Source organism: Rhodamnia argentea, chromosome 3 (assembly GCF_020921035.1).
Source record: "Rhodamnia argentea isolate NSW1041297 chromosome 3, ASM2092103v1, whole genome shotgun sequence".
In the NCBI taxonomy this organism is placed as follows: domain Eukaryota; kingdom Viridiplantae; phylum Streptophyta; class Magnoliopsida; order Myrtales; family Myrtaceae; genus Rhodamnia; species Rhodamnia argentea.
Window position 1 is genome coordinate 11,504,372 of NC_063152.1, and position 23,442 is coordinate 11,527,813.

General features: G+C 43.5%; 4 protein-coding genes across 4 annotated transcripts; 3 read left to right on the forward strand and 1 right to left on the reverse strand.

Moving 5' to 3' along the window:
- Nucleotides 1-234: 234 nt before the first annotated feature.
- LOC125314094 (protein ACCELERATED CELL DEATH 6-like) lies at nt 235-2,741 on the forward strand. The gene is made up of 4 exons (XM_048275554.1): nt 235-613; nt 717-1,151; nt 1,329-1,867; nt 1,971-2,741. The coding sequence occupies exons 1-4, from the start codon at nt 235-237 to the stop codon at nt 2,739-2,741; spliced, it is 2,124 nt and encodes a 707-aa protein (XP_048131511.1).
- A 1,525-nt stretch (nt 2,742-4,266) lies between these two features.
- On the reverse strand, nt 4,267-5,761 carry LOC115732814 (phospholipase A1-IIgamma-like). Its single transcript, XM_048276164.1, has 2 exons — nt 5,029-5,761; nt 4,267-4,884 (listed from the first exon to the last, which is right to left on the reverse strand). Exons 1-2 carry the CDS (start codon nt 5,695-5,697, stop codon nt 4,267-4,269), a joined length of 1,287 nt encoding a protein of 428 aa, XP_048132121.1. The 5' UTR covers nt 5,698-5,761.
- Nucleotides 5,762-17,405: 11,644 nt separating this feature from the next.
- Nucleotides 17,406-21,164, forward strand: LOC115730597 (protein CHUP1, chloroplastic). Its single transcript, XM_030661205.2, has 6 exons — nt 17,406-18,641; nt 18,998-19,129; nt 19,243-19,424; nt 19,532-19,643; nt 20,590-20,727; nt 20,833-21,164. The coding sequence occupies exons 1-6, from the start codon at nt 17,484-17,486 to the stop codon at nt 20,956-20,958; spliced, it is 1,848 nt and encodes a 615-aa protein (XP_030517065.1). The 5' UTR covers nt 17,406-17,483; the 3' UTR covers nt 20,959-21,164.
- Nucleotides 21,165-21,628: 464 nt separating this feature from the next.
- LOC115730596 lies at nt 21,629-23,391 on the forward strand. Its single transcript, XM_030661204.2, has 4 exons — nt 21,629-22,022; nt 22,143-22,219; nt 22,472-22,583; nt 23,007-23,391. The coding sequence occupies exons 1-4, from the start codon at nt 21,721-21,723 to the stop codon at nt 23,134-23,136; spliced, it is 621 nt and encodes a 206-aa protein (XP_030517064.1). The 5' UTR covers nt 21,629-21,720; the 3' UTR covers nt 23,137-23,391.
- The last annotated feature ends 51 nt before the right edge of the window (nt 23,392-23,442 follow it).

A 23,442-nucleotide genomic window follows, 5' to 3' on the forward strand; every position in this document is an offset into this window, starting at 1 on the left:
ACGACATCTGAAACTTTGGCGTGAAAGTGAACAAGTAACTTTCAATCCAAAAGAAAGAGGAAAAAGAAACCAGCCTAGCTCTGATTTCCTTGTTCTGAATCGGATGATGACCACGATAGATAATCTATGATAGATGTAATGAAATGATACAGTTGCTCAAGTGATTTTCTTTCCTCAGAAAATATCAATTGGCTCCTGAAATTTGTTCATCATTATCACTTTGAACTCCCAGATATGGATGTGAACCCACCTATAGACGGGGAGATGTGGCAGGAGAGAAGGCGGAGACTGGAAGCATTACTCAGGACCAACCCGAGCGAGCGAGAGCAGGAACCTGCACAGTCCGACACCGATCGGAGCAACCGAGACCAGGATCCTGCACAATCCGACACCGACTCTGCACAATCCGACACCGACTCCAACACGAGCGAGCAGGATCCTGCACAGTCCAACAAGTTTATGGATCCTCCGCTATACTTCGCAGCAAAGGGTGGAGACGTCGACAGGTTCATCAGAGCTCTGGAGGATTATTGCGCCGAGGAAGGAGTGTCGTTGCCAATCGTTCTCGGTCTAACCAGCCCCTCCGGGAATACACTGCTTCACGCTGCGGCAGGTATATTGAAAAGGGAGTGACCCTCACATTTATTCTTTGTTTTGCGCATTTTAAAATCCTCCAACTTTCGCGCTCAAACTAACCCGACGTCAATGGAAAACAGAGAGTGATGATATTGTCAGAGCAATCATCGATTTTGTCCCTGAGAATTTGATCTCGGCGAAGAACTCCAGATCAGAGACTCCTCTGATCATCGCGGCTAGAGCGGGGAAAACCAATGTTGTGGAGCTTCTTCTTCCCCGGGGGAATCCCAGATACTCTCGCAGGAACAATAACTCCGCTCTGCACGAGGCCGTGAGGAATCGGCATTGCGAGGTGATCCGTCGGCTGGTGAGTGCAGAACCCAAGATGCTGTACTGGACGAACAAACAGAGCAAGTCTCCATGGTGCCTAGCAGTCGAAACAGGGAACGTGGAGGTTCTCAATTGCTTATTGGAAGCGGCAAATGATGGCGAAGAGGAGAGGAGATTAATCGAGGCTCAAAGGGTTATTTCCGGCATGTCACCTGTTCATCTCGCCATTATGTACCAGAAGAAGGGTAAGCACTACTTTCACGCTCTCGCTGCTTCTTTAATCTTTCTTGGCCCCTCTCTTGTTTTCTTCATTTTGGTTTCCACTGGTGGTGTGTAAATCAAGTTTCACAAGCAAAGTCTAGTTACTGTCCTATGGGGCAAGACTGTGAGCTCAATGATGAAATTCTCGCGGGTGGATTTAGCTATGCTGACAGAGATGTGGGAAAAGATGCCGCAGCTATTCGAATTGAGAGATGCGGATCACCGCCTTCCACTCCATTTTGCCGCGTACACGAATTATCTCGATGGAGTGAAGTTCATGATCGAGAAGTCCCCGAAGAGCGTCCTGAAGCGAAGGCTTGGAAATGGCTATCTTCCTATCCATGTCGCTTGCTTAATGGATCACGTCAGGATCGTCGAGGAGCTGGTGCTGCAATGGCCAGACCCCGCAGAGTTCATATCATCGGAATGCGAGAACATTCTTCACGTGTCTGCGAGTTACGGATCCATTTCAACTGTCAAATACATACTGAAAGATCCCAAGTTCGGTCACCTCGTAAATGCGAGAGATTCCGACATGAATACGCCTCTGCATCTGGCTGCATTGAACTGGCAACCTTCGGTCTTGCTTCTTCTTGCACGAGACAGAAGAGTTGATCTTAAGCTGGTAAATAAGAAGAACATGACGGCTCTCGATGTAGTCGAGCAGCACATGAAAGGAAGGGATGCTCCCCTTAGGAAGGTAAGACCTTTTACACTTTTGTCTCAGTCAGATCTGTAACATAGTTGCGGAAAATCATAATGTTTTTGGCCTCTTTTTAAGTGTTTTGACTCACTTCTTGCAGAGGTTAACACAGATAATCTTGGCATCTGCTGGGACACCGAGAAGTGGAGAATTAGCTATCTGGGATCCAACCCGTCAGAGCAAAGGGAAAGAACTGGAACCGCCGGAATTGGATAGACTCAAGGAGGAGGCGAACACTCGCATGGTTGTGGCAACGCTCGTGGCCGCTATGACTTTCGCTTCTGGTTTTTCCGTCCCCGGAGGATACAATGGTTCTGACCCGGGAGCTGGAATCGCCATATTGCTCCACAAAGCCATGTACAATGTCTTTGTGATTTCCAACTCCATCGCCATGTACAGCTCCATAATCGCACTCGTGATCCTCCTCTGGGCACAGATTAATGATCCTCACGTGGTGCGGAAAGCCCTTTTGAAAGCAAGGTTCCCGTTGCTGGTAGCTCTTGCCGCGATGCCCCTGGCATTCATGGCGGGCGTCTACGTGACCGTAAACAAACTCGCTTGGCTCGGGATTGTTGTCTTGGTCATGGGATCCGTCGCGCTCTTCATCATCTTGAGTTTCTATCTTTTGGTGTACATCCCCCTTGGGTACACCCATCCTCTTGTTCGTCGCTTCACCGACTTGATTATTGTGGTGGGTATTTCGATGTCCGGCAGCGTGACGGCAGGGAATGGGATTGCGAAACGTCCAGCTATTAGCTCAACAATCAAGGCCGAGCGCCCGCCGCCCCCCCTCCGCGCCCGCGGGGCGCTTGTTATCGAGAACATAAATGTTGCCAAACAAGCAAGAAAGAGGTCAAATGAGTTATTATGAGAAGATGCACATGCCTACAAGGGATAAGGTAAGGATGGCAATTTAATAAATTATCAAGTACATTAAGGTGCTTGCTATTTTACGATCTGAAAATTTAGACTATGCTTTCGAAAGATACTTCCATATTTCTTTAAAAAAAATTCATTTGCAAATGTATGTCCAGTTAATATATTTTCTTCTAGTTAAGCCTATGTTCAGTTTATGTTGGTAAAAAAGGACTTGAGTTTTATTAGAAGAGTGTATAACTGTATGCACATCACTTCATTAACACTTAATATAATACAATGGACAAGGTGGATTGAAAGCGTGTAATGAAGAGAAGAAAAACTACTTTTCTACTAGAAAAAAGAACAAATAGCAGAGCCAGAGACAGTTTAGCTTTTAATTGAAATTCAGGTTTACCTTTTTTTTTTTTTTTTTTTTTTGCCATCATCTTTTCAAGTTGTTGATTTTCATCTTCATTTTGAATTTCCAGGCTTTTTGCCACAGAACTAGTAATTTGCGAATACAATGGTAATGTTTAAAATATGAGTTCATTTTGGATGGATTTGGTTTGGACTTAGGTCGAGTTGGTTACTGGTCACATAAATTATATGGCATGATAGTTGGTATATATGGCTTGAATGGGTCAGTACGGTCCACACCCGTTTGTAACTCACTCAAATCGACCCAATCCACCGGTTTGTCACCTCTATGAGAAGCTAGTCCAATCTTGCATGAGGTTTATCTTTTCCTTTACGTTTTCTAATAAGAGCGGTCAATTTTCTATTCTAATAAGAGCGGTCATTTTTCTATTTTCGAGGGAGGTAAATCACTCCATCTCTCTTTAAATTCTGTTTTAAGATAAAATCAAGTGTCTTGGATTAAAAAATATATATTTAGAAACGAAACTGGTTTTTCTAATATCAAAATAAATCGTTAGAAGTTACAAAAATAAGCTTTTACGATTGTTACATATGTTTTGGGATAGGTGCATTAAAAGTCTTAAAACTTGTCTCATATGAGTTATTCAGTCCTAAATCTATCAAAAAGTGCAGTCAAGTCCTCAAAATTATCACAAAAGCGTATCGAATTGGTCCAACTAAGTCCTTTCGTTAGTTACATTTTTTGAAAATTTTATCACTCGATTACACTTTCTTTGCAAATTTCGGGACTCGATTACACCTTCTTGACAAGTTTATAACTTGATTGCTCTTTTAAAAAGTTTTAGGATTCAATTATACTTTTGTGACAAGTTTTATGACTTGATTGCTTTATTTGAAAGTTTTAAGACTCTCTACATTTTCGTGATTTTAATCGAGAAACCGAGACAAGCCATCCATGAAGGCAAAAGAAAACTCTAACCCCGTAATGTTATGCACAAAGGCATAGGCGGCACGACAATCGTTCGAACTTTCTTAACGACAGCGACGGCCTTCGAAGCGCTCGCGTCAAACCCCATTTTTTTCGTGCTTTTTTTCTTTGCTTTTCCTGGAAAAGACTAGGAGTGGGTGCACAAGTGTATTTTGTGCCTCTATTAGCCTTGTTACATTGACGTAACCTCGCCTTCCTCTTCATGGTCCATCAACTTCCAGGAGCCGTCTTCCTGCTGAACCATGCCCTTGTTCTTTTCGCACCGCCACGAGACCGGCACGAGGTACTCATCCTTCAAAGCATCGATTCTCTTGTTCACAAGGGAGATGTCGCGGTCGATCTCTAGCTTGAACCCTCCTTTCGACCCCTGCGTCCCCGCGACCCCGTGCAAGTAGCACTCCAGGTTGTGCCAACTCGTCGCGCTCCCGGGGCTCTTCAAGTACTGGGATTCTCGAGTGTCGATGCCCAGCTCCACCCCGACTTCCGAATAGCCCACGATTGGATAGCTGGGGACGATGTCGAAGGCGTTGCGGACGCGTAAGGCTCGGAGGTCCCGGTACTTGGAGAACACTTTCTGGAAGTTGGAGTCGCCGACTTTGGGGCTGGCAAAGACTATGGCCGTGACGGGACAAGGCCTGCTTCTTTGATCTTTAGGCCGGTTCAGTCCATTGGCGATAATGTCAATTGCATTCAGCGTCGCGATGGCCGCGCCCAAGCTGTGGCCGGTCACGGTGATGCTGATCTCCTCATTCTTGAACAATTCCACTAGTCTTTTTACTTCTTGCAGAACCTGCCATGGAACAAATCAGACAAGAAACCCAAAAGAAAAGATGAAATCGCAATCTCTCCTGATCATACTAATGATTCTGCTCTATCACGTACTCGTTCGATTCGATCCGATCTGACTACCTAGCCGTTGTAGATCGAAACCCACCTGATCTCTGGCACTAGTCTTGTTGAACGGTGAGCGCGAGTCGTTGGACGTGTATATCGAGTACCAACCCTGATGCACCCTAGGATCGCCCGCCTCCCCCAGGATCTTCGAGGCCGAGACCAAATCAAACTCGAAATCGTCCACCCACTCCAACGTCTGGAGCGTCCCTCGCCAGGCGATCACGATGTCCCTCCTCCCGAGCACGTCCTTCCCCTCGTCCGTCGCCACCGCCACGTACCCAATCCAGTTCGATTCCTTGCTCCACGCCTCCCTCGACAGCGATCTCACTAGGAACGCGTCCGGGACTTGGATTTGCGACGTCGCGTACAAGAACTTGGTCACGCTGTACTTGAATGGATTCCCCAGCTCCAGGCCCACCTTGGAGAAGAAGTCCCGCCTTGCATACCGGCAGCTCCCCGCGAACTTCGACTCCTTCTCTGCCGTGAAGGCGTCGTAAGTGGCCTGCGCCATCTCTCCATAGTGCACGACATACCGACGGAGATCGATGTCGAGAGGGTCCAACAGGTCCTCCCAACTGTTCTCACCGCTCAGGATCTTCCACTTCTTGGTGATGCCGTCCGCCGTTTTCTTCTGCACGAACTTCCTCGACACGGCGTTCATGATTTTCTTCATCGTGATCCTCCGTCGGACGAGGGTTTCTGCCGGCATGGTCTCAGCGCTCGACTACTTTAACCGCATCCGAAAGAATCTGTCGAAAAAGAAGGGTAAACCAAAGTTTGTTCGGGGTTTGGGAATGTATCTCATGCCATCCCCATATAGTGTTCTCTGCGGCCCCACGCCTCACCTCAAATGCATTCCAAAGTGTTAAATCGATGCTTACTTAAAAAAGAAAAAGTAATAGCACGAAAAATCATAAATTAGTACATCAATGATAAAGTTACCGTAAATTAATTTTTTGACCACAAAAAATCCAAAACTTGTATATCCATGACAAATTGACCCTCCGTTAGTTTGCCTTAAATTTTCTTTGTCGCATTGCTAAGTTGGACGTACCAATTTGAGATTTTTAGCATCTGTTTGTGGTGTACCAGTTTGGTATTATTCGTGACATTAACCCAATTCAATGACATAAATGGATGATAAATTTATCACAATTGTACCAATTTTAAGTTTTTGGTTGTCAAAAAGTTATTTTTGGATAAATTTGTCATAAGTGTCTTGGTTTGAATTTTTTGTGGTCAAAAAATTAATTTGGGATAACTTTGTCATTTATGTATCAATTTGAGGTTTTTCGTGGTCAAAAAATTAATTTGAAGTAAATTTGTTACAGGCGTAGCGATTTAGGATTTTCCGTGGTATTAACCCTTAAAAAAGAATAAACTAGTCCATGAATTAAACCTATACTTAGATGAATCGTTACTCTATGTTTGTTCACTTTATTTTAATTCTAATTCCTTGCTTGCACATATGGATTAATGATGCCAAAGGACCTTGCTTCCTCAATCCGATATTGTTTCGTCACAGAAAGGGAATAGGTCATCACTATGCGCCATGCTTGTCATGACGCGCGAAGCTTAAAGCAGAGCAGAAAATGAACTTTGTTTAAATTCTTGCACGGCTCATTTCGTATGTACTAATAGTGACTATTAAGTTCTGCAAGCAACGTCTACGTATGCCTTCCGAGTTCATAATGGCTTGAATATCCTCCAGAGATTAGGTCAAATGACCCATCTCGTGCTTCTCGCATTGTCCAAGTGACTGAGGCAAAAGCAAAAATCCTTTGAATGTCTCGCACCCATTTCGAAATGTTCGGTACGAGCCATACCTACTCTACATGACCCGCTTCGAAGTTGGCGAGCCCATCACCGCAACTCCCGAAGAGCCTCTCCACGCGAGACGTGGATAAGTCGCTCGGAGGTTCACTGACCATGTGAATCGAACCCGTGATCCCGTACAAGACGGATGAAACAACCTCAGGCCAACAACTTTTGAGGGTCACCATCTCCGTTTGTTGTCGAGCGAAAAAAGCTATTTTTCCTGCACTTCTGAACTACTCTTGACGTGGACAATGTGTCCGCTATCAAATTGGAAAAAGACATTCGCTTTTCAAGTCCTTGTGACTTAAAGAAAAAGATCAAGACAACTTCCTCAAGATAGAGAGAGCCTTTGCTTTCAAGTCATGCCCAGAGCCAACTCCGGCTTATCGACTTCCTTCATGGGAAGGACGATTTTAGGGGAAAATGATGAGGAATAGCTGGAAATGTTAATGATTACTTTCCTATTTAGGGAATTTAATCTTGATTTATTAGCTTCTTTTTCGTTTATTAATAGCGCTTGTTGTTGAATTTGCAAAAACCTTCTATAATTTTTTTTTTTTAGAAATGCTTCCCTAACAATCTGTCAAGGATAATATAATCTCACATGTAGATTCATATACCATCACTGCAAGTTTTACATAAAACACTCATTGATTGCAAAATCGTGTAATCGGGAATAACTAATAGACTTGTCGGAATGTCAAGCTAGCAACTTTATTTTTTTATTTTTTATTTTTAGGGGGCCGAGAGAAAACCATTTCATTTCACCAAGAACGAGCCAAGTGACTGATAGAAGGGGCTTCGGTACATGCAAGATTCCAAAGGGTTTTACTTTAGGAGGGCTAATGACCTAATTATAGGCCAAAAATATGCACTTTTGGGACTTAATTATTCTGCCACCTGATGTGCTTTCCTTTTATAATGGGCCAAAGCCCATTAGGTAAATGGGCCAGCAAGAGCATGCACATAGTGATAAGCGAATTGACTTCCCAAGGAGAATATTTGAGCCTAAAAGATAATTAATCAAGTTCAAGTTGTCTCTGACTCAAAAAAAAAAACGAAAAAAAAAAAAGGTTTAAGTTGCAGGCCTGCTAGTAAAGGGATTTGAGGGACGGGGCCAAGCAATTCTTGAGTAGACTAATATTAAAATGATATTATTCCCCCAGGGCCAGAACTTATTGTTTCTAAATTATATTAAATTTCAAATATTTTCTTTTTTATTTGAATTTTTATATTCATATTATATTTTCATTTAAGGTAAAATAAAAAATTTCAAAGATATTTTAGAGATAAAGTTAACGGAATGTATCGTCAAATATTCAACATGATTTCATCGGTAGTATATTATTCCGTGGAGTAAGGTCCAAAAATATGAAAAGGGAATAATATTTTCGTATAGAAGATGTCCCGTAGTAATGGCGAGTGAAATGGGAGCAGCCTAGATCTTACCATTTCGGAAGGAACTGTAGTTACTGCTATTTTCCATTCGGTCAAAAATTCATACGATAGTTGGATTGTACATTGTTTAATTATAGTGATTAGACACAAATAGTGAAAAAAAAAAACTAGAATATCATTTTTTTTATAATTTGTCGTGTAATCAAATACAAGAATGATATAAAGTATAAAATATGTTAATTCCATTAAGAACCCCTCATTTGTACACCATGATATATCTACATCAAATTAGTTATAGTCTCACAAAAAAAAAATCCTAAATCAATGTCTCCATCACGTATCTATTTTAAACTAATTCCCTTCCAGCAAGAAATCCCAAAACCGCTACCCCTAGCATAAATCTACCTCCGATGAACAGCATACGCGCCAAGCACGTGGATTTTTCACGTCGGGTCCTTCTTGCGGACGCAATGGAAGGGTAAAGGTACCGCCCCCGATTTGAAAGATGAGATGAAACTTAATTCGGAGAACATATATTGCGAACTACCAATTTTCCATTTTCAGATAAAATAAAGAAATAAATTATGATAAACATATACCAGCACATCTGCCTAATCATTTCTTGGTTAATTGACGTGATGAAACACAAGGCAAATCAAATCAACGGGTGGGGGGATCGGAGGCAAATGCGACGGAGCCTTTTCTCGAGTTGTCTTGTCGGGTGCTGGTTTCTTTCTTCAGGTGTGTGGGTCTCTTCCCTCTGTGGACCACAAACAGAAGCCCGTGACATCTCGTTTTGATTTTAACTTTGATCGGCCACATTGAGAGATAACGTGAACTTCGAAAGACCAAATCAAGAAGGACAGAGAAAATCACGTGCTAGAATAAATTTCATTTCATTTCTCAAACGATTCGAACATAGTACATGTTACTATAAAAATGGCCAATGTTAGATTTCCGAGTTGAAATCTCCGTGTGTGAAATCATACCTAACATCACACGTGACATGATACGCTTGGGCGGTCCTTTCACATTTATAAATCGAAAATAAAATAGGGATCTTAGATCATCAAGAATTGTTATATGCGAAATCTGGTCAAGCCTTGCCGTGGCGTTGAGCTCGACCAACTCCGAATCTGGTCGAGCTTGATGCTGACTAGATCTCGAAGGCATGGCCGTGGTCGACCTGGAGGGTAGATGGAGAGAAACAAGGCCGAGGGAAAGATAGAGAGATGCAAGATCGCTATGAGGGTGTCGGCCGCATCTCTAATCGGGGGAGCGGCGGCATCGGTCGATAATGTAATTAGAGTTTAGATGAGGTGAAAGGGTAATTTGGTTTAGATGCAAACTGCGTATCTCCAAAACCGAGGACAATGCCTAATGTGGATGTGAAAGTTGAGAATGATTTTCGAGATTCTACAAATTAATAGTCTGATGCTTCATTTAGTAGATTCAAGAGATACATATGAGCAATATGGGGCTAACACCGCTTATTATACTTTGGGAGAAATAATACAAATAATCCCCGAACTTTGATTTAATGTGCAATATGATCCCTAAACTTTTAATCGGTTTAATGTGATCCTTGTACTTTAGCCAAACGTCCAATGTCATCCTAGAACTTTACATTGCTTCAATGTAGTCCCTAAATTATTGGTACATGTTCAATTTGATCCCTAGACTATATGAAAATATTCAATTTTGTCCTTTTATTAATTTCAAATTCATGGACAATATTAAACATTTTCTATATAGTTTAGGGATTAAATTGAACTTAAACAAAAAAAATTCATGGACCACATTGAATAAATTAAAAGTTTAAGGATAACGTTGCACATTTAAATAATATTCAGTGACCACATTGAACAAATTAAAACTCCAAAGATCGCATTACATATTGGGTTAAAGTTAAAACACCATTGGTGTCATTATTCATATACTTAATTGAATGTGGTACAAGACATGAAAATCCACATTCACAACAACAAAAGGAGCTTGAACTGACCCTCTCATAGCATGTCATAAAGACACTCCATGTACAGAACACAATCAGGCAAATCCACCGATGAACAAGGTGAGTCCACCATGTTGCTTTACCAAAGCCCACTCTGCCATGTTGCCATTTCTTGGGACCTCCTAGCCCCGCAGACCAACCAAAGAGGATGTTCTTCTGAGAATGTCTTCCCAAAACAGCACTCTTTGCATCCCAGGACACAGACAAAAGGGACTTTCTCTGCATTAATGCCTTGGCTCAATTACTTGCAAGGGGCATCACCTAATCAAAGAGACCATCATCCAAAACCAAAATCCCTCTTAGCTCAACAACCAAACTCATGCTCCAAAGCAGGAGGATCTAGGCGTGCACGGTGCACTCAATGTCTCTACTGAGAAGGTTGTCCTTGAGCTTGACTACTTGCAGGGTAGTTGACCGTGCATGTAACCCATAGAGGCATTAATAACTTTTCGTTTTGTAGCTTCATCAATTCTCACACAATAAATCAAAGTGTCCCCCTCCTCCATGTGATGGATGATAGCCTAGCTTGGTCCCCCCAACAATTTTCTCTCCCAAATGTCTACTACATTTCCAAAACCCCAATAAAAGAAAGACGGGGTTCGACATAATATAAGAGGCATGGGTAGATTCCTGATGATGGAGCTCGAGGTTGCCCGTTCAAATTCCATTAACCGTCTGCTATCTACTTTGGATCACGACTAACCTGCATAGGTCAAGAGCTCGAACGTACCTAATTTGTAGAGCTTGCAATGTGTTTCGTGAGCTTTTAAATAACTGGGTATTTGTTTCAGGCCTCTGGATTATTTAAAACCAACAACTAAAGAAAAGTAGAAATCTTATTTACCAAAAAAAAAAAAAAAGTAGAAATCTTTCTTACGCCTGCGATGGAGAGAAGAAAACCATTTCGATGGATGACATGAGCATGCTCATATATATAGTACAATGAAAAGAAATCAATTAATATACGTGGAGTTCCTGAATTTGAACTGTACGCATGTTAACATCCCGACGCGACATGTGAAAACAACATTGCACTCCGACGTCCGATAAAAATCCTTATGAACAAAACCTTCCCGTTAGTCCACATGCGCAAATGTGATGTTTAAGTAGATATATGTTAAATGGGTGAATTAGATTGGATTTGAAACGGGTCGAAAACGGTCCAACCCAAATGGACCTATTTAATTTATTTTGACCTATTTATATGCAGTAAAGGCCTAATGACCCATACCCGTCCTAAGCCATACACAACTCATACACGACCTGAATCATATCACTAAAAAAATTATATATTTAACTCAATTTATGAAAAATCATTCCCAAATTAAGGTGAAAAAACAAAGTGAGCTAGCAAACCCGAGATAAAGAGTGAGGGCGAGAGAGTGTCATAGAAGTGAGTTTGTTCTAAATAAGCTACGAATCCATGTAACACTCATATTAAACCCATTTACGACCCATATACCTGGGTATAGATTCATTTTTTACTCGTTTATTAAATATAATCAACTCATATAACAACATAACAACTCCTCAAATAGGTGTTAAGAATTTGGTCTATTGCTCATTTTGACAGGTCCATATCTACGTGAACCGATGGAGGGTGTGGGTGGCCCATGAGGGCACGTACTCTAGTAACTCATGCTTCGTTGGCTTTGCAGTTTCTTGCATGACCTCTCCCTCTCTTTCTCTCTTTGCATGAAAACAACCCATACGATGCATAAGGGGATAGACAGGGGTCAACACACTTCCGAAAGGACCACACCAACTTCACACAATCTCATCATACATTCCCACCTCCATGTTACATTCCTTTCATTCTCTCCCCACACATCAACCCCTCTCATTGATTGCAACCATCATCCTCTCACCTCTCTCCTTATCTCTCTTTCTCTCTCTCCCCCTCTCTCCCTCTCTCTCTCTAGCCTCCCCCTTGCCGATGAGTTAATGGCATTTCACATGGTAGATGTTGTTCATTAGATGAAAATGGCCGCTTCGCATCAATGGCTTGTTTTTCGCCTTCTTGTATCGTGGACTTCCCGTCGGTGCAAAACGTCACGTCATTTGTAAATTCGTACTCACACGTTCGAATCCTCGCATGACCTCCAGAAGTCATGTTTTCCTCCTGAAAATGTTCAAGATAGTTTTTGTCTTTCGTCATCCCCTTCCTATCTCGGCCGGGATGTAGGATGAGGTGGATCCGAGGTATATATGCGTGTAATGCTCGAGCCAAAAGTAACCGAATTTCATTACGGCAAAATGAGGTATGAAAGTTGCATCGGATCGTCATGTTGGAAAGAGCCGCGCTGGACAAAACCCTTCGATATATCTTGTCTCACTTGGACAGAATTGGCAAAGTAGCTGTTAAACTTTGCAAGCGTCTAAACAAACCTACACGAGTAATGAAGTTCAAGCACATGCCTGTTTGTTCACCTCTGAGAGGTGGTCCACTAGACTTTCGTTTGCGATCGGCAACAACGGCGACCCTCCGCAATTTCGGCAGAGAGTTGAGGTTGGGTCGAATTTTCTAACACGAGAGCCAATAGCCAAGTCCGCATGGCATCGAAGTAATTGAACCGTCGAGAAATGATAATCTAGCACATTACACAATCGAAAAAGGAGACCGCCATGTATATAAAGGGAAGATAAATCACATAGACAAGAGACGCGAGATATTTAAACAGTATGCGAATGAAGAAGACGAACGAGACGAACCAAAGGACCGGTCGTGGAAGACGGACTCAAGGACGAGAGCCCAGTCTCTGGGCATCGGCAGAGAAGAACTCTGAATCTGATACTTCCCGTTTCCGATCATAGGGTCGATTGAGGGGTCGCCAGAGTCCCAGTCCCAGTAGCTACGGTCGCTGTCAGCCACATGGATCGAAGAGATCCCAACGCCCCACAGCCTTCCGTTTCGGGTCGAGAGGATGAATGGGTAATGCCAACTGCCTCGTCCACAACTGGCGGTCTGCGACGCCCGCGGGCCACGATCGACCTCGACTCATCGTTTAGAGTTCCTACGCATCGTGAACGGTTTGAATGAAGGGCGCGTTTGCTTGAGCTTAAGATTTATCTTGACGGGGGAAAAAAAAGAATACTTTCTTTTTTTCCAAATTTTAGCCAAAAAAATCCCGTTTAAGATCATATGTGAACGTATGCGTCGATATTTATGCGTTGTGAAAATTCTAAGTGCTTTGGGCTATTAAAAGAAAGTGCGGGTGTTGCGCCATAATTAGATCAAACATAGAGTTAAAAAGCGAAAATCCATCTTTACACAATCAGCGGGAAAAGTAACGAAAAAATCCTAAACATATTACATTTGTATAAAATTATTAATTTAATTCTAAACCTTTCGATTTGATCATTTTAGTACTAAACCTTTGTGCATTGGTACCAATTTCAGTTAATTTTGGTCAGAAATCTTTGGCGTGGACGCCGGCGATGCCATGTAAAATGGCCGGCATAGACTTAGACATTATTTAATAGTACTTTTTATAAAAAAAAATTTTAATTTTTTTTTCTAAAACTTAGGTTTTGGCCGGTGAGGGCCGCCAACAACCCTCGTTGGCCCCTAGGCAAGGGATGGATTTAAAAAAATATATTATTAATTTTTAAAAAGATATTATTAAAAAAAATTCACATCGGTATTGGCCGTCCTACGTGGCATTGCCCCCGTCCACGTCGGTGATTTCCGATCAAAATTGGCCGGATTGACTGAATTAGTACTAATGTAACAAGGTTTAGGTTTAAGGAAAATGCTTCCCTAACGGTACTATTAGAGACGGTATAATCTCAATCGTAAATCCACATATTATTATTGCATATTTTGCATGAAACATTCATTGTTTAGGAGATCGTGTGGTCATAAATAATTGACAGTGGTGTCGGACCGACAAACTAGTTGCTCCCTAGGTTTAAATTTGTCAAATTGAAAGATTTAGGGCTAAATTGATACCAACACAATAGGTTTAAGACTTTTTCGTTACTTTTCCCCACAATCAACTTAGTTTAGGCTGTTAGATTAAGGATGTCTTTGGTGCCCCAAGTACGTCAACCCAGTAGCTTATAAACAATTTCGTGTTATTGTAAACTAACATTCAATATCGGATAGATTCCACTCTTCGTCCGAAGAAACAATCGATACAACTTTTCAATTGGCGAACAAAATTGGGTTCGAGTCATTGAGCAACTTAAGCTTTGATGGTTTTCGTCCGGTAATTGCCGCACTCTATTCATGTTTTTTTTTTGCCAATCGAATATGACACGAATCATTAAACTTACGAGAAATTTAGAAATTGAGCAAGGAAAATGCAAAGGGTTGTATGACCTTATCATCATATGCACTCACAGCCATATTAGCATTCATAAAATGCTAACATTCATTTTATACGTACAAAGATGCCATTAAACGACGTATAAATCCAGATAAGCTCATATGTACACATACGACTGTACAAGTAGGATTCTAGAGGGGGCCCCAATAGGTTCATGAGGCGGCCCTCGAGATCCGACCACGTAAGCACTTTGCCTTGTGCTCAACTTTCAAGAGGTGAGTGCCATGGCTCGCCACCTTCTTGAACCTACTTAGTTCCCATGATGCACTGATAACCCATCCATGTGCAATGCACGCGATGCCAGCTTAAGATTAAACAAAAGCACAATGCGCCTATTGCCTATCATGACATACTAAACTATCTAAGGTCTGAAAATAGAAAAAAAAAAAATCATGTATGTGAACTTACGAGTCAACATTTCCATGTCGAAAAAGGTTCGGGTATCTCAAATAGCCAAAAAAAAAAGGGTAAAACTGCGTGAGCTGTAAAATTTAAATTGACAAAGACCAAGTGTTATTCGAGACAAACCCTACTTTTGATCATTAGCTAACAAAAATACAAACGGATGTCTTATTATACCCATGGGTGTTGCTATTAATGACGATGTCGGTTATTAGCACTCTCTCTCATTCAGCAAATACGTACTCGACGATGACAAGAATAAGACGCAAACAATTCGAAAGATCACTTAAATTCTCAGGTTATCAAAAGGTTTTCGTGAACTTTTATGTCGAAATAGTCGGATATCGAAAAATTCGTGTATTTTGTGCCTAAAAAATAAAAAATAAAAAGTCAAAATCCGTGTTCCGAGACTTGAAAGAAAGATTAGGAAAGTGATAATTGTATCATTTTAAGTGTCCACGAAAAAAAAAACACAACTTTTATATTAATGATTCTCGTTGCAATTTTGTCGACCCTCGCATGATCCTTGGGACAAGACGAGAGAGAGAGAGAGAGGGAGAGAGACGCCCGTTTAAAACTGTGAACTGAGTCGACCGTTAGAAGCACACGAACTCAAAACGTTCTAAGCAATGCCCACGCGCCCGCAACTGCACGCGCTTCTTCCTGCCAAACTGTCTTGCTCCTCCCCCAGCAAAGACAACTACACGGTCGAGAGCCAACCGAAGGAAGGATTTGACAGTTGCACAAACAGCAAGTATTTGAGTTAACCGTCTCATTTGACCACAATTAGTAGGTAGGTCAATCCGGCCAATGCGTTAAATCTATTCAGGCCGTTAAGTTTCAGTAGAGGAGACTTCCCCGGCTTAATTGCGGGGGTAGATTCATAGTGCACGCGCCTGGACCAGTCATACGGGTGGGATCGAAAATCGTTAGATCCAAATAAACACATTTATGTCGTTTCAACTCATTTTTTTTTATACAATGCAAATCTAATGACTCATAGCGATCCAACACACATCCGACCGACCCATATTCATTAACCACTTTCGTATCTAATAAAATCTAGAAAGATTCACACCCAATCTAGGGTGAGAGTGAGGAGCGAGCGAGCGCGAGATCGAGTGAGGACAAGAGATTCATAGAGGTGGATTGAGCTTAAATAAGTTGTCAATCTACTTACGACCCATTTAACATTCATATTATAGTTACACCAGTTTATTGAATATAACTAACCGGTATAACAACTTAATCCATCACATATATGTTAGTAAGTAGATTTATGACCCATTTTAACAGGTTTATACGCACCCGATCCACACGGTAATACCTCCTTGATCTAGATCGGCACGAACGTCAATTGTAAAACATCCCCGTGGGGATGAATGAATACTCAATTGGCAAGTTGCTAAACCTCGCGTACTTGTTTTGCAATCCACTAAGCTTTGAAAATTAAACCCTTAGATAATTAGTAAGCTTATTTTGCAAAGATGATGTGACTAATGTCCGGTAGTTATAACAAATGATTCATTCTCCTTGGCAAATGCCATGTCACCAAATCTAAACCAAAACACCATTCCCTTATTTCATAATAGATCGCCAGCCGTAGGCAAAGACATTATATTGTTTAGATTGGATCTATTGGCTTTCAATTGAATAACAAAAATAAAATCACGATCCATTCTTTTCGTGAAAGAACAAGTGATTTGAAAAATATTTTTTTATCATTGATATTTGCTGATAATAATCAATAAACGAAAAAAAAAATAAATTCATCATTTGCGTAACAATTTATAAGCAAATTATTATCAACATGTCTATTGACTAATTATTTCAAGAGATGCTATATTTAAAAAATATTTCTTTAAATGACCCATTTTTTGTTGCGAAATAATTGGCGCTTTAGATCGCATCGAAGGATGCAAAAAATAATATCTGCAGGAATTTGTGAAAGAATCCATTGAGTATATTACCTATCCAAGTAAACATATTATGTCGAAGAGTTGTTTAGGACGTGCATGGCAATGTTTCTGCTCTATAAATCAACTTTTGGTTATAAGTTACTTTTTTTACTTATGGAGAGAAATAATTTTTTTCTACTTCTTAACGTAGCTTCAAAATTACTTTTTAGAGAAAAAATATTTTAAAAATGTAAAAAAAAATAAAATTACGTAAATAAACGGATTTTTAATTTAACACAAGTTTTTATTTGAAAAACACTTTTAATTTCTACTCGGAAGTGTTGTCGTGCTCAACAAACGATCTTCCGTATCCAATTTCAAATCTGGGATCCAAGGGAAAAAGAAAAGGAAAAGAAAAGACCGTTCCTCGTTTTCTGTGCACACTCTCTCTCTCTCTCTCTCTCTCTCTGAGCAAGAAGCCACGTAGACACCAACATCAAAGGACATCTCGGCCTCGTAGGCTCGTAGCCTTTCCTGTCTTTCCTCTCTTAACATGTAACAAGAACGAGAGAGAGAGAGAGAGAGAGAGAACGAACCAGAAGAAGAAGCTCGTCGAAGAGTTGGGTCAGCAGCAATGGTAGCCGGCAAAGTGAAGATGGCGATGGGCCTCCAGAAGTCGCCGAAGCCCGACACCCCCCCTCCGCCGAAGCCGCCCTCGCCGTCTCCCAGCTCTGCCAAGAGCTCCTCCCAGAAGGCCGCGGCAGCGTTCGGCCGCTCCTTCGGTGCCTACTTCCCTCGCTCCTCCGCCCAGGTCCAGCCCCGCCCGCCCGACATCTCCGAGCTCATCCGCCTCGTCGAGGACCTCCGCGAGCGCGAGTCCCGGCTCAAGACCGAGCTCCTCGAGCACAAGCTCGTCCGGGAGACGGCCTCCCTCGTCCCGGTGCTTGAGGGCGTGATCTGCTCCAAGAACGCAGATATTGCCAAGTCGGTGAGGAGGATCGACGAGCTCGAAGCGGCGAACGAGAGGCTGAGGCGGGAGCTGGAGGCGTCCAGGGGTAGGTTCGAGGAAGAGAAGAAGGCGAGCGAAGAGAGAGCCAAGGAGATGGAGGCGGAGATTTCCGAGTTGAAGAAGGCGGCGGCGGCGGCGGCGGCGGCTGCTGCGACGCCGGCATCGTCTTCGGCGTCGTCGGATCGCATGGCCGCTGATGAGGTCTGTTCGTCGCAGAGATTTCAGGCGGCCGACGCCACCTCGAGGTCCGCCAGCATGGCCAAGATATTGAAGAAAGGGGCAAAGCCGAGCGACGTCGCTACGAGTCAAGAGAGTCATCGGCTCGAACGGTCGGATTCGAAGAGAGAGGAAGTAGTAGCCGCGGCGGAGATCGAGCGGCCGAGGCACTCGCGTTGCAACTCGGAGGAGCTCGCGGAGTCGGCTCTGTCCTCCGTCGCCGCGAGATCCCGCGCCCCTAGGGTTCCGAAACCGCCCCCGAAGCGCTCCGCCTCGCTGCCGCCGTCCCTACACGGCTCGTGTCCACCGGCGCCGCCTCCGCCTCCTCCTCCGCCCGCGAGGAGCGCTCCCGCTCCGCCTCCGCCGCCCCCTCCGCCGAGGGGCGCGAGGCCGGTGCCGGAGAAGGTGAGGAGAGTGCCGGAGGTGGTGGAGTTCTACCACTCACTGATGAGGAGGGACTCGAGGAGGGACTCCGGCGGCGGAGCCGCGGCGGACGCCCCACCGTCGACTGCGAACGCCCGGGACATGATCGGCGAGATCGAGAACCGGTCGACTCACTTGCTCGCGGTAGGTGTTTGCCGAAATTTCCCGGTCCCACTCGGGGCTGGCGTTCTCGCTCGAATTTACGATTTCTGCCACTGAGAGTCGTCAGTGACTCAGAGCGACGGTCGTGCAAAAGCAGCAAAACTCCGGTCTGGTCCCCTTTGCTTTTGAGAGTCCCACTTTTTGGACTCTTCTGCTGTCTTGCTTGCAACACGAGACAGGGATCAGATTCGACGGAAAGTAAAAAAAGATACCGAAAGTGAAAGTTCTCTCCCGAAAATCAAAGGGCAATTTCAAAAATTTCAATTAGCATTGTTAATCCCTTCCGCTTCCGCCATTTTTGACGAGCTTCATCTCCCGGCGTTTCGATCTTGTTGCAGATAAAGACGGACGTGGAGACGCAGGGGGACTTCATCAGGTCCTTGATCAAGGAGGTCGAGGAAGCCGCGTTCACGGGCATTGAGGATGTCGTGCCTTTCGTCAAGTGGCTCGACGACGAGCTCTCTTATCTGGTAATCATCATTGTCATGCATGATAGTACCGATGCTCTGCTTTTTCTTTAGCTTCAGCAAAGAGGAGGCAAAAAAAAAACAAAACCACTGAAGCTCTGTCTCGATTTGATTAGGTGGACGAAAGGGCGGTGTTGAAGCACTTTGACTGGCCGGAGCAGAAGGCCGACGCCCTCCGCGAGGCCGCTTTCGGGTACTGCGACCTCAAGAAGCTCGAGTCGGAGGCCTCGTCGTTCCGGGACGATCCCCGCCAGACGTGCGGCCCTGCCCTCAAGAAAATGCAGGGCCTACTCGAAAAGTAAGGGAACTCTCGGGACTTTACCACCTCGAAAGTTCAGACCTTGGACCTGATAATATGTAGTTTTTTTAGCTTATGATGGTGATGGTGTCTCTTGCTTGTGACAGATTGGAGCATGGCGTTTACAATCTCTCTCGGATGAGAGAATCTGCAGGCAAGAGGTACAAAGGGTTCCAGATCCCCATGGATTGGATGCTCGAAAATGGGATTGTAAGCCAGGTAATGATTCATAATAAAATGGAAATAATCATTTCATCCTTGCTAGCTAGCATTCGAAATTGCAACAGTCGTATGATCTCTGTTCACTCATTTCTTATCGGGCATGCATGATGCTGTCCGCATAGCCCCGAGTAAAACTTTCGTAGCTGCAGAGACTAGAGTTTCAGGTGGTCCCCGTCTCTGATTCACAATCAAAACAAATCGAGATGGAAACCAATTTTTTATTGTGTCCTCAGAAGATGACAAACGTAGGGTTTGATCTTTTCCTTGGTCTGCTCTGCGCGTGCCTCTCTGCATTGGCACATGTGAGAGAGAGCTCACTCCTATGAAGGAGAGACCCAGATTTGAAATGCAGCTTCTTGTCGCCTTCCTCCTTGGTTTCTCCTGCGAATCCATGGGAGAAAACAGAGGAGCAGATTCAGGGTCTGACCCTCTTTGCATTGGCCACTTTCGTTATCAAAAAGCTTAAAACCTAGATTCCACTCCATATACTCGATTAATCTAGGGTGGGTTTGTCCGCATTCTGCGGTCTTTGGAAAGGTCCAAATCTTTTGGGAATTCTCATTGATTAATCTGTATGAACCTCTAGCTAGGGCTGGTTAAAGAAAGCAATTAAAATCATGTGGGCACTTGTATGCAGTGGAGTTGATTGCGCATACCCATTGACTCCAGCTCCATCAATCAAAGTCATAATTTGTCATTTGGGACTTGAATATTTTGCGTTCCGGCTCGAACTGCGGCGCGATCCGGTAAATTTTGTATCGAACGCGATTCAGAATTTCTTCCATGAGGTCTATGGAGGAAGTCGAGAAATGGGTATGCTAGCAAATCATCAAGAAGGTGAAATCATTTAGAAATTGGCATGGTAGACTTGACTTGCTTGTGGAGGAGAACAGGCATAGATATTAGACAAGTTGATGAAAGTGTGTATTACCCTTGATTGCAGATTAAACTTGCCTCGGTGAAACTAGCGATGAAGTACATGAAGAGAGTGTCTGCAGAACTCGAGATCGGCGGCGGCGGCGGCCCGGAAGAGGAAGAGCTTATAGTTCAAGGCGTTCGGTTTGCATTCCGAGTACATCAGGTAAATAGTTCTCTCCCTCCATCTTTCTTGCCCCCAGATCTCAAGCAAGGTTGAGCTTCATTCTGCGACGCACTAGCTGACAATGGAGTCTGTGTGATTCGGCAGTTTGCAGGAGGATTCGACGTCGAGACCATGAAAGCGTTTCAAGAGTTGAGAGATAAGGCGAACTCTTGCCATGTACAATGCCAAAACCAGCATCAAAAACTTGTATGCAAGTCCGCTCCTTGTTAAAGATCTGTAGCGAACTCAGCTTCAGAAATTCCCGAATTTCGGTCTCTCTTGTTCTGTTGTAAAAATAGAATACGATTTGTCGGTCACCAATACTGGTGGCGGAAAGCCACCGCCGCCTTAGAGCTCGGTTGTCATTTTACACGGTACACCGTGAGATTCGTGTATTCATTGATCGCTGCATATTCTGAGACCTTCGAATTCTCCGATCTGGCGCAAGATACTAGTCTTGTTCCCCGATCATTTAGGCCATTGTCCTCTTTGAGATTTGGCCCCTGAAGCGGCTTCCGAACCCGAATGTTTGTCACCATAATGCATCCATCATCGATCGAAGATTCGGAAATGTCCGATCGACCATCCTCGTCTGTAAAATGTTCGTAAGGATGAATGATTATGGAACGAGGGATTGGATATTGAACTAACGGGCTTTGGGTTGGGGTGCTCCCACTGCATCCGAGCCAAATTAGATCATTAAATCGGGTGATTCTCACTTGAGACCCATCTCATTCAACGGAGAGGGTCGAAATATCGCTCTAATGTTAGTATGTTACCGTTGAACCTATGTCCTAAGCCCCGTAATCCGATTCCGCGCCTAATCAGGGCGCCCATTTATCACGTACAACCCGACGGATCAACCCGAATACAGTTTGCGACCCGCCCGTTCCCCCAAACAACCGACCCGGGAGTCCGAGATTCAGACAGGGAAAGCAAGGAGACTCGGAAGCGGAGCGGATTCGGAGTGACGCACGCCAAACGTTCGACGAAATGTCACTTCCGCTTCTACACACTTCGTTTTCCTGTCTCAGCTTCAATCCCTCCCACTCGTGCATCATCCAAAGCCACGCCCAATACTCCTCTCGCTCATCGCTTCCCCATTTCACACTCCAATCTCCTCCTCCTCCTCCTTCTTCTCCTCTCGCGCGTCTTCGATTTCATCGCCCAGCCATTAGAGCCAAATCGGCCGTGCAGTCCGAGCTAATGGCCGACGGCGCCAGCACCGGCAGCTCCTCAAGCCCGACCATGAAGCTCTTGTTCGTGGAGATGGGCGTCGGCTACGATCAGCACGGGTCAGTACTTTAAACTTTGTTATCCTAGCTTGTCTCTGTGTCGTTGGATTGACCCATTTGATCCATTGAAAGTATCGAATTCCTCGAGCCTGGTGATTGACTGCTAGCGTGATCGAGCAGGCAAGATGTTACGGCGGCAGCAATGAGGGCGTGCAGGGACGCGATTTCGTCGAATTCGATCCCTGCTTTCCGCAGAGGTAATGTCAATTCACCGTGAAACCAGATTTGGCTCGTGTTTTACCTGCTTTCTCGTGATTGAGAAAAAGATTAGATTTTATTGAGAATTTCGATATCGCAGAAACCTGTTACTTCTTAGGCTCTGAGAATGTGAGAGTGGCATGCAATAGGCAGAGGAGGAAGATCATGTTCTGTTAATTGTGATGAGGAGTATCGGTTTTGGCGAAATCAGCGTCAGCACATTGTATTCTGATGAAATAAGATTTCTTCAGGGTCAATACCTGGAGTCTCATTTGAGCAGATGAAGCTACTGATCAAGCTCGGAGTGCCTCATTCCCTTCAGCAATCCCTTGACATCGAAAGAGTCAAGTCTGTCTTTCCTTAGTGAGTATCTAAAAATTGTTCTATTTCTCTCTTTAAAGATCATTTGGGAACCCGTGAGAAATCATTCTCTAGGTTACTCCTTAGAATTAGGAGAAAGATGGCATGGTGTTTTACTTGGTTCTAGTATGCTTGCATTTGGAATGAGAACTTTTCAGATTTGTAAACATATAGTTGTATTGAATCTGAAAATTGAGCATATGAATGTCATTACTTTGAATGTTGGACATTCTGATTTGAACAAGAGTCACAACAAAGAGGTAACCATGACTGTATTAAAGTTCAAGTTTAATGATTTTTTTTTTGTCTGTTTTCATCACAAGTATTGAAGCATATTGCTTTTGTATTTAAATTATAATTGCCCCTAGATTTTTAGGTCACCAGGGATAGTTTGTGACTGTCATTTGCGATACTGATTGATTGCAGTGGGAAAATTCTCGATGTTGAAGTTGTGGATGGTGGACTGATATGCTCAAGTGGTGTATTAGTGGAAGAAATGGGAGACAAGACGGATGAGTGTTATATAGTGAATGCGGCAGTTTACGTTGGGTACTAGTATCTCATTCCCTCAGTTGCTTGGCGGGGTTTGCACCAAATCTCTGTTCTAAAACCGTAGCAGACTGCTCTAAGGATGCTCCATAGCTGATCTTTTTCTTGTTTTGCATAGCATGAGATACCATTGTACTGCTCGGCCATCTGTTTGCTATGATAGGCACTTCATATGGTGGTGTGGTGACTCTTGAATGTGTATTTCACATTGTTGTTTTCTGTATTTTCAAATAAAAGTTCTGATATTCCTTTCTCATCTCTATTGGAGGCTTCCATAGTCATTTAATTTTAGGGCTGTTTTTTCTTTGTGTGA